General features: G+C 39.8%; 1 protein-coding gene across 1 annotated transcript in view; it reads left to right on the top strand.

Moving 5' to 3' along the window:
- LOC144065589 (uncharacterized) overlaps positions 1 to 10,844 on the top strand; it is a 16,257-nt gene extending 5,413 nt beyond the window's left edge. The window contains exon 2 of the mRNA XM_077588565.1: positions 8,453 to 10,844. Within this exon, the coding sequence (XP_077444691.1) occupies positions 8,453 to 9,798 (1,346 nt within the window). The 3' untranslated portion in view covers positions 9,799 to 10,844. The remainder of the gene's footprint in view (positions 1 to 8,452) is intronic.
- The last annotated feature ends 961 nt before the right edge of the window (positions 10,845 to 11,805 follow it).

Below are 11,805 nucleotides of genomic sequence, written 5' to 3'. Positions count from 1 at the left end.
ATATTTGCTTTGACATTTTTGGGGGATTTCCAGAGTTTAGGGAGGTTGTCCGGTGTCCCGGAGTTTCTGTTACTTTTCGGAGAAGTTGGCACCTGAGTTTAGTTTCGTTAGTGTAGCGACCAGCGTATTTATCCTTTCTTTCCAGCCTAACCACTGCCGATATAAGTATATAAGATTTTACATTCCCAGTACAGTGGTATCTCTACATACGAGCACCCCTACATACGAGCATTTCGAGATACGACTAAAATTTCGAGCAAATAATTATCTCTAGATACGAGAAAAATTTCGAGATGCGAGAAAGTCAGGTGGCCAAGACATGAGAGGCTGTTTATTATTGGAGCGCACTGTCTTTTTTGCCGCATCTCTTTCGTGTATAACAGATATCTACGAGCACTGGTCGGAGCGTTGGATTTTTTTCAGTGTTTTTTTCCATCACTGAGCGCGAATGCCGGAGCGATCGCTAATACGAGGAGTATAGTACAGTGGTACCTCGTCATACGACCGTTCGTCATACGGAATGCTCGTCTTACGGGGGAAATTTCGATCGAATAATTCGCCCGTGATGCGGTCAAAATTTCGTGATGCGACCAAGCCAGGTGGCCATGGCATTTTTTTTTGCATATCTTTCGTGTACGTAAAACAATATTTACGAGCACCGGATGAGCTATTCAGACCAGGAAACGCACAACGCCCATGCGCGGGGAAAAGAGGGCTTTCTGGGTAATGAAGTATACTCGTGCTCGCAACAGCATCCCCGGTAGCAACTCTATCATAGTCGCCGTTCGAGGGGATGCGAACACAGATGCTACAAGCTAAAATGAGCCGCTAGCCAGCGCCCCCGAAGCTCCCATGAGCAGCGGTGCGATCGCTGATAAGACTGCTGCTCGTTGGCAAGTGGTCGTGCGTTCTCCGATTGTGAGGACATTTGTGTGCATCATTTTCGGAATATTTTGAAGGGAATAGTACGACAGCAAACAGCCCATCGATAGCGAACGTGAGGGTGGAGTGTTTGTTCTGTTTACGAGTGCGTTGTGTGGAAGAAAAAAAAAACCGAAGCCCCTCTCCCCTCGGCGAAATCCGGCCAATTTTAGTTAGATTAAACACTTTATTTCTATTAAACCACTCGTTATTTATTACTTTGTCAATATATGGCGAATTATAAGAAATAAAACATTTTTTTCAATCCAATATCCTGTTTTTGGTGTTTTTTTCAGAGAGTTGGAACGAATTAATTTGTTTCCCATTCATTTCAATGGGAAACTTTACCTCGAGTTACGAGAATCTTGTCATACGAGCTCAGTCCCAGAACGGATTAAGCTCGTATGTCGAGGTACCACTGTATATTACTTCTCGTTGGCTGCTCATAAGAATATCAGGGGCTCTGGCTCTCTCCCCTGCAACTCCACGTGTAATATCTCTGGTCGCAACTACCTCTTTATAAGTTCTCTGCGGGCACTGAGCGGAGCGTTGCATTTTTTTCAGTTTTTTTCCCCCTTAGCCTGTTAGCTCCCATTAGGGGAGCGATCGCTAATTCAAGACTACTTCTCGTTGGCAAGTGGTCGTGCATTATCTTATTGTGAGGATATTTGTGTGCATCATTTTCGGAATATTTTGAAGGGAATACAACAGCAAACAGCCCATCGATACTAGTCAGGTTGTAGGCGGGGCAAACAGCCAACCTGGCCAGGAGAAGGTATAAAAAATGTAAAACAAAATTATAATTAAGTTTAGTGTAAGGTTAGATTAAACTTATTTTTGAGTGTGTCTGCATCATAATCCAAGTTCATTTAAAGCATGGGTTTTGCTATGATAGCATTTTTAATAAGTAATAAGGCATTTTAATTACTTTTGTATAAGACTGGGACAAACTCGAGGTCACCCTGCTGGCTCCAGCTTGTTGACATAACACCTCACCCTCCAAGGACTGTTTACTGGGAGATCTACGAAGGACTCATAAATTGTTTTGTCTGGGACACCGGCAGTTTACCTTATAAAGAAATTATTATGCTCATACTGCAAATTCTTACGCAGGTGTTTTTCTTTCAATGGCAATTGTTTAAATCAGATTACCTTTGAATGTTTTGGTTATGTGCCGCTAAATGTACCGAAGAGTATGCAGCTCGTCAGAATGCACTGTGGACTAAGACGGCGTCGCATTGCATCTCCTTGCAAGTTGTAGGCAGAGTTTGTTGAAAGATGTTTTTCCTTTTTTAATTAAATATTACTAATAATGATTTAAAAGGTTTGAATCATTATTCCAACATTTGGTCCTTCGAGCCGGATTGTTATTGAATAACGGTGGGACTGGAAACACAGAGGCTGTGTTATTCCACAGAAAAGAGGACGGCTAGCCCGGTGGGGAAGAAGTGTGTTGTTGTTGTTGGTAAAAAGGAGGGCCCCCTCCGACAAATATGACCAGGTCGGGAGGGCCCGTGGGGGACATGGGGAGAAAACGCTATCTCCCCAGCCTGGGGCGCCGCCAATGAGTGATGTGTTTATTGAACAATATCCCATGATCGAAGTTGCTAATACTAATGTGGGCAAGGAGCAGGCTCCTACTAAATTCGAATCCAAAAGCTGATGGTGGCCCGTTGTGTCATGACGGTCGTAATTTGAGTGCATGAACTGATTGATCGGGTTACGGGGAAGTTTAAAACAAAAGTTAATTATACCGTGATCAGCAGAGCTAAGCAGAGGGATGGTGAGCCTTTTGCAGAATATCAAATCAGGATGACGGCTTGTTTTAAGGCCAACAGCGGCCTCGCTGAAGACCACGCGGTGGGCAGCATTTATCAGGAGCAGCTAAAAAAATGGGTTGCATGCTCATTCAAATGTGTTGCATGCTCATTCAAATTATACTTATATATATTACATATATCGCGTGGTTGCCTGGACAAAAATGTCTCTAAAAACAAGGCAGGCCTGCTCAAAATGATTTGAATGAGGATTTTGAACATGAGGATGTTGAGCAAATTTTAAACCAGATATTACATTCTTTGGGATTGAATTCAATTGGATTTTTGTGTGATGCTGAAAGTTGTAAAATGGCAATTAAAATGGTTATTTCAAAGAATGAAATGGCTTATTGTGGCTTATCCTGGTTTCGTTCCCGTCTGCTAGCGGGAATATTTTGGTTAACAGAAATACAAAACAGCAAATTAAATGTTTAGCGGGGTTGCCAAAACTGCGTTTTGGTCAGACTCTAAACTTGCCGAATAATGCTTTGATTGCGGGGGGAGCGCTCTGTTTTGATGCGGCTGAATATTACAATAATTGGCCTTGGGGGTGCTGAAGCAAACTTGAGGGCAGAAATGGGTTTTGCTATGATATAGTTGTGCTTGCAGCATATAAAGATTATGGGGTCTTGGCAAACTATGATGATATAGTTGGATATCGGGAGAGTAATTAATTTAGTTTATTAATTTAGTCTTCTCTAAAAAATAATTGCTCACAGGAGGCACAGGAGGGGAAGCATTGGGCACAAAGAAAAGAGAGCACTTTGGAATTTGTAAACAAAAGATAAGGATGCTGCTTCTGCAGCGAGCATGAAGGTCAATGTCTTTCGAGGTGATAGAAAATCTGTTTGGCAAAGATTGATTTGGGGAAAGCTTTGGAATTGGGAATAATACTATTATTATTATTTTATTTTCTTTTTTGTGAAGTTCAAAGGGCTCTTAATTGAAGAGAGCTAGTTTTGGAGGATAAAACGATATTATTACTGTTTTTGAATGGTTGGCTGGTTAAAGAAAAATGAATGGATTTTTTACAATATTATGGCATATTGGTTACAATTTGTGGGTCCTTTATTAAGCATTGAAAATTGTAATTAGGAAATGCCTAGTAAAAGGTGGATTTCTCTAATTTAATTATTGTAGATTTTTCTTGTGGTAACAGGGAGCTATAAGAAATTGCTCTTATCTTAAGTAAACATAGTATGGGGTGATTTGCAATTTATGTCTTAGGTATTAAGAGTTATTTGGTTGTTAAAGAAATCAGACATGAAATTAACAATGCAGAAATGGCATGAGAAATTTCATGGCATTCATCCAAATTCATTTCATGGCATTCATCCAAATTGTTAGGTAAATTGAACCTGGCTGGGGTAGATAAGATAATTGGTTAAGGATAGGCATAGTTTCCCTAGAAGAAACATGGAGCGTCTTTAGGTGCACAAAAGACTTTCCTTGTTTGACCTGAAGGGGGCGTATGCTTTGCTATAGGTCATATTGATGACTATTGGGACGTTATTACTGTCTATTGCTTTAGAGGCATACACATTCAGAGTTTAGCCAAAACTTACTGCATTGCAATTATGGGGTTAATACAACTGAATGTTACGGTGATAACGATTGGCAATAACAAGCTTAGATAAAGGGGAATATCTACAACAAATTCAGGTGGGGCCTTTCATAGTGTGAAACGAGTGATGAAATAATGTCTATGTTTTAAAAATAACATCTCCAAATTATAAAATATCAACCTTGGAGAAATGCTTTAAGTAGATGGGTTGACTAGAATGGGCAAAATTCGATAACATTGAAAGGGGGTGTAAGATAATCCAGAACATGGAGATAAAGTTTTTACAAACGGTTAAAATACAAAAAGGGTGTGTGTGTGTGTTTCAATGTGTCACAACTTTTCCGTTATTGAACAAATTTCTATTTTTAGATATGTGGCATGTGAATCTAATACATTAATTATCTAGTTTCTTCAGGCATCAATCTTGATGATTGGGGGAGCACTCTAAATTTCTTGATTATGAGTGCCAGCGTGGATGAGTGTCTGTCTTTTGTGTTTCAATTGGCTAGCCACCAAGATATATCAATATTCTAATATCAAGGTGGAATATTTCTGAAATCGCTGATAAGCCTTTCGAGGACGGCGGTGGCAGAGTAGGACAGAAACAATAAAGAAAAGAATTTCGCCAAATGAAATTTTTTGATTTCTGCAATGGGAAATTTTGGGAACCTGGGGGACTAAACAAAAACAAAAGACTTATCTGGGAGGGCTGCCATTTTGAGTCATGGTAAATTTCATGCCTCAAAAAAGGGGGAGGTTATATATTCAATCTATATGCAGATATATGGCAAAAACACGGGCGATTCCCCCTTATGTCAAGCTACAAAAGCTACATATCCATTTCAAAGGATACACATGGATTTTATAGAATATGTGTGGTACATAACAGTCCTAAAACAGATTGGGGAAACCTTGTTGCAGAAACTGGTCTAGATTGGCAAGCTTGGATGACACACGTGTGCGAAAAACCATCAGGCCTTCGATAAAATTAACCCATACGGTGGGGCATTACAAATCATAATTCAGACTGACAAATTAACTTGTGAATCTTTGTCTGACGTTTTTCCTAAGTCCATGGGTAAGAAGGTCGTCAGAGATGGAAACACCCGGAGCCGCCATAGTAAAATTAAAATCTGAGATGAACAGAGAATTCATTTCTGCAACGGGGAGTTCCCAAACGGCAGGCGGTAAGAAATAATTGGTTATTGTTGATGGAAAATGCAGCTATTATAAATCAAACCTGTATCAAACCTGTATAACATGTATGGGGGGCCGACCTCTCTTAAGAGTAGTACCCGCACAAATTACCCCTGATTGTGTAAAGGAGATAATGACAAAAGATGTAAGCCCAAAATGTATGAAATGGAATAATAGCCACTAGTCTGACGGCGTTCCAGGATCGTGCAGCGGTTGAAATGCTTCTTGAAGGAGCAGGGGGCGTATGCAACGTTTGAAAATGTTGCACTCAACAACACGCCCCCCACTGGGTCCCACACCAGGGCCAACGATGGCCTGCAGGCCCTAAACCGCAAGATGAAAAAGCATCCTGGAGTAGAATAATGTCCGCTGACAGATTTGTGGCCTCACTAATAATGATTTGGCCTAATTTGTGGTAGCCCTTTTTGCTACGATTTTGACATTATGTGGGTGTTGTATTATTCCCTGCTTAAGATCTTTGATGAGCCGACTTATAACCACTGCGATTGCCCCTACAAATTCCAAATTGCATGAATTATATCTCCTACTGCTGACACTAACAGTGAATTCCAGGAGCATGGTAATTACGAGGATGGATTGGACGAAAATGATCTTGTGTTCTGCTTTTCAGACCTGCCGAACGAGTAGAGCCTAAGCGGGTAAAATTAAAACAGCCAACGGTGATATCCCTCTCATTTTGAATTTGTCATAAAATGAATAACAAACATATAGTAAAAGGAGGGAATGTTAGAATTATTATGGAATATTCTATATGTGTTGTAAGCATTTTTAATAAGTAATAAGGCATTTTAATTACTTTTGTATAAGACTGGGACAAACTCGAGGTCACCCTGCTGGCTCCAGCTTGTTGACATAACACCTCACCCTCCAAGGACTGTTTACTGGGAGATCTACGAAGGACTCATAAATTGTTTTGTCTGGGACACCGGCAGTTTACCTTATAAAGAAATTATTATGCTCATACTGCAAATTCTTACGCAGGTGTTTTTCTTTCAATGGCAATTGTTTAAATCAGATTACCTTTGAATGTTTTGGTTATGTGCCGCTAAATGTACCGAAGAGTATGCAGCTCGTCAGAATGCACTGTGGACTAAGACGGCGTCGCATTGCATCTCCTTGCAAGTTGTAGGCAGAGTTTGTTGAAAGATGTTTTTCCTTTTTTAATTAAATATTACTAATAATGATTTAAAAGGTTTGAATCATTATTCCAACAGTTTGTTATATTACGATTCACCGGTGCAAAAAGTCTCCCACGCTTGCCCCCCTCTATGTCCCTCTCTCTACCCTCCGCGAAATCCGTCTAATTTTAGATCTAAACACATTTTAGTAATATTAAACCACTAGTTATGTGTTACTTTGTTAATAGCTAGCTGGCCATTAGTAGAAATAAAACTTGTTTCCAATCCAATATCCTGTTTTTCGTGTTTTTTCAGAGGTTTGGAACAAATTAATTTGTTTTTAGTTCATTTCAATGGGAAACGTCCGTTCGAGTTACGAGAATATCGACATACGAGCTCAGTCCCGGAACGAATTAAGTGCAAACAACTATATGTATACCCCGGTGGTGGATAAACTTATCTAAAGTCCCCCAATGCAGCCCAAAATAATTAACTTTATCAAAACATAAATACCCTATATAACAATGAATATAGTACAGCCGCTCCCCTACTTACGAACATTCGACTTACGAACAACGGTACATAGGAACATGTCTGCAAATTGCGTTTATGTCGAAAAATGTTCGCAAGTTCGATTTTGTATTGCGCGCCTTTTTCCGAGTAGTGCTTCTTTCCGCCGCTAATACCGACGCCTGGCGCTGTGAGCGCTCAGCTCACCCAGCATCCACCTTCCTCTGCCCAGTTCGTTGCAGTACGTAAGTTGCCTAAGTGCGTGACGTATCAGTGCGCAAAGAACCTTTTTCATTTTTATCATGAAATATCTCGTGCAGCCATTATTCAATATGGTTGGTGAAAAGCAAAAGGCTTCTAGTGAGGGAGGTGCAAGGAAGAGGCAAGCCATTTCATTTGAAACGAGTGGCAATAATAACAAAGCTTGATGCGCATGAGAGTGGTGAGCGTTGCACGGGCATACAACTTGAATCGTTCGACCGTCAGTACCATTTATAAACGGAAAGATCGAGCAGCAGGACCCAAACATTGAACGTTGCACAAAGTTTGCAAATCAATTGAATGATGCCATACAGTGCTACCGCATCATTTATGATGAAAAAAAGAAGAAAACTGTGCAATCGTCGTTAGATCGCTTCTTTCGGCCAGTTTCTAATACATAAATCTCTCTCTCTCTATACAGTACTGTACATATTCTCTCCATTTTATTAAATGTTTTTAGTACAAACCAATGCGTGTTACTTAAGTATACTTATACTTAAACATAAATTATAATACAAAATATAGCACTGAATCAACTTACAAACAAATTCAACTTATGAACAATCGCTCGGAACCTAACTCGTTCGTAAGTAGGGGAGCGTCTGTACTCACAAATAAGGTCAAGCTGGGGCAAACACAACTTCCTTAACTTTAGACAAGTGTCTTCTAAAGCAAGTAAGGACTCCACCGCCTTATCACCTGGATGCCAGACAGTCGAGCCCAGAACTAAAAAATAGACGGGTTTAAGTAAGGTCAGGATGTGGACCGTGATTGGAGGAGGGATGAGTGGGAAGTCTTCACAGCTGTGTTAGCCTGGGTAGGGCTCCGCCACAGGTGTGGCGCCACAGCTCCAGGCAACTGCAAATCAAAACCAAACAGAAAAACAATAAAACCCACAACATAATGTATACCCAGGCTGGCAGCCATAACACTGACGAAATGAATGTATGGCCCCCTCTTCTGTTTGGTTTCATTTCTGTGAACAAGAAATTCAGTCATTTGAATTGGAAAATGTTTAATCATTTATCTCCGTGTCTTTGCAGGGTTCCCTCAACAAAAAATGACAGATGAGCAACTTCCAATCAAAAAGGAGGAAGATTATGTCACCTGGTCACCTGGTGAGTCTGTGAAGTGGGATGATCTGGGCGTGGCCAGCGAAGGGGCAGAGCCTGAAAACGCCTCAGCATGGCTCCAAATTAAAGAGGAGGAGGAGCCAGAGTTCTCTCAACAGTGCAAAAGAGAAGATCAACCTCCAATCAAAAACGAGGAATGTGTCAAATGGTCAACTGATGAGCCTTTCAAGAGTGAAGATGTTCTGGGTGTGGCCAGCGGAGGGGCGGAGCCTGCAAACGCCTCAGCATGGCCCCAAATTAAAGCGGAGGAGCCAGAGTTCTCTCAACAGTGCAAAAGAGAAGAGCAACCTCCAATCAAAAACGAATGTGTCAAATGGTCAACTATTGATGTTGAAGATGTTAAGAAAAATCCCAGTGGCGACAAACTCTGCAAATGCTTTCAGTGTGGGAAAACCTTTGGGGAAAAGTCTTCTTTGAAAACACATATGAGGAGCCACACTGGGGAGAAACCCTTATCATGTACAGTTTGTGGTAAAACATTTACACACAAGGGAACATTTAAAAGACACACAAGAACCCACACTGGTGAAAAACCATTTTCGTGTTCAATTTGTGGTCAGACCTTCACACAGAAGGGACACTTAATTAGTCATGCAGCAAAACACACGGGTGAAAAACCATTTTCGTGTTCAGTTTGTGGTCAAGGATTCACAGACAAGGGAAACTTAAAAAGGCACACAAGAACCCACACTGGTGAAAAACCATTTTTGTGTTCAGTTTGTGGTCAAACATTCACACAGAAGGGAAACTTAATTAGTCACGCAAGAACCCACACTGGCGAAAAACCATTTTCGTGTTCAGTTTGTGGACAAACATTCACACAGATGGCACACTTCGATAGTCATGCAAGAACACACACAGGTGAAAAACCATTTGCGTGTTCAGTTTGTGGTAAAAGATTTACAGAGAAGGGAAGCTTAAAAAGGCACACAAGAACCCACACTGGTGAAAAAACATTTTCGTGTTCAGTTTGTGGTCAAAGATTCACACGGAAGGGATACTTAATTAGTCATGCAAGAACACACACGGGTGAAAAGCCATTTTCGTGTTCAGTTTGCGGTAAAACCTTTTCTCAAAAGAAAGATTTACAAAGACACATAAGAACCCACACTGCTGAAAAAACATTTTCCTGCTCAGTTTGTGGTCGAACATTTTCCCAAAGGAGAAGCTTAAAAGAACACGTATTAACCCACACTGGAGAACAATGTTTTCCTGCTCAGTCTGTGGCCACAGATTCGCTACAACAGCCCAATTAAAAAGCTACACAATTGAAAAACCTGAAAAGAAGACTTAACAACCCGCACAGTAGAAAAGCGCTTTTTTTGCTCAATTTGTGGCAAGAATATCTTAAAAACACAATTACTCACGTTGGTCAGAAACCCTTTTCCTGCTCAGATTCTTGCCAGAGATTTAGTCGTAAGGATAGACTTAAAAGGCGCAAATGTGTTGTGATAATCAGTGAGCGGCCAATGACGGCTTTGCTTGCTTTTTCAATTTCTGTACGAAAGATTGTAATCAAAGTATAATTGTATTTTGCATTTTGAAAATCTTGTTTACACTTTTTAATGTGTAATATCGATCCACACTATTCAAATACAGTAATACCTTAAGATACGATCTTATTGCGGGATTGAGCTAGTATGTCAATTTACTCGTATCTCGAGTCAATTCTTCCCATAGAAATGAACAAAATACAAATTAATCCGTTTCCATCCTAAAAAAACCCCACAAAAAATTGTTCTAATTTACTACCGACTCACAATTGGGAAACATCTGGTATGCTCATATCTCAAATTTGTCTCGTCTGTTGGAACACTTGTATGTCAAGGTATTACTGTATAAGAAAATTCAGTGTCGTTGAAGATTTTATTTAATTTACTATCTAAATAATATGGAAAATGTTGTCACAGTTAAAGACATGCCTAAAAAATTTGAAAAATTGCAGTTTTTGTCTATTGAATTTGCTAGCAAATCCAATAAGAATATTGAGTGTTATTCAAACATGATACATTTTAATGAAAATATTTGATATATTGAATCTAGGATCTAAGAAACAGTAGAAATATGGTGTGAAAGACAATGAATTTGCTCAAAATAAGTACTACAACGTCCTTATACTTTTGTCATATTATAAGATGAATCACGTTTTTAAACCGATTTAACGTGTCATCTTTTTGGTAGTTCCAATAAAGCTCTTTTTGGTGAAAAATACTTTTTGGGTCTTTTTGTTGACAAAATCAGCCTTCCAAATTCAAAAGTGACAAAAAAGAGAAGCGTTATTTGCTAAAATTTAAAACTAAGAGGAAAATGAATACATTAATTTGAACAATTTCACAAATTAATATATAAAAGATTGTTTTCTTTCTACAGGTGTGAAAATACAGTAACTTTGTCTGAAATTAATGGTAAATTGTTTTTATCTTTTTGATGTTGAAGGGGATAATTGGTAGAAATGTAACTATTTTTTTTATTTTTGCTTTACTTAGCTTATTTACATTAGAAAAGTCATTTTAGTACATCTGCTTGCAACAGAGTAAATGCTTTGCTCCTTAGTTAGACCAAACAACAGGATGGTCGAATCCTCTTGGACTGCTGGAATGTGGAGAAGAACCTTCGGCTCTACATGACCTTCATTTGTTTTGAGAGCTAAAACTTGTATTGTAACTAGGGTCCTTTATTGACTTCTCACTCCTATTTTCTCACCCCTCCCTTGAGAGCTGAGACGTCCTTTGAACCTAGACAGAGACAAGTCGGTTCGATTCTCTCTTGCAAGAATTTCACAGAGGATTGTCTTGTATCCTAGTAGTGGTATGATAGGTTCACCAATAGGCATTCCCAAATGCACGCAGAAATAAAGAGACAAGGGTGAAGAGGTCATCCTGCCTTTAACTTCCCCGGTAGCCACCAAGTGCTACTCACAAACTCTAACTCATTCCTTCATCAAAGTGCGCTGTCAACTTGATGGGCTGGCACCTTCTTATCAAGATGTGTCCTGTCATCAAATGCAGCCCAGATGGTCTAAATCTACACTTTCCAGATGGACTCTCATTCTTTTGCAGTCCCGATTATCGTCCAGAGTTCCAGCTTCCACAACTCCAAGACTCTCCTCCAAGGCACAAACAAGCAACTTAAAGAGCTTCTCCTTAGTAGAGCTCTGTCCTGTAGCCAGATGTGTCCTTGAACACTTGCAACATTGTCAATCTTCTATTTGCCGGTTCATAACAAATAGCTTACTCAATGAAGTAGGGGAAAATCCCATCCCT

The sequence above is a fragment of the Stigmatopora argus genome, chromosome 20 (genome assembly GCF_051989625.1).
Source record: "Stigmatopora argus isolate UIUO_Sarg chromosome 20, RoL_Sarg_1.0, whole genome shotgun sequence".
In the NCBI taxonomy this organism is placed as follows: Eukaryota; Metazoa; Chordata; class Actinopteri; order Syngnathiformes; family Syngnathidae; genus Stigmatopora; species Stigmatopora argus.
Note: the sequence above shows the minus strand (reverse complement) of the source record. Positions and strands in the feature narration are given on the sequence as shown.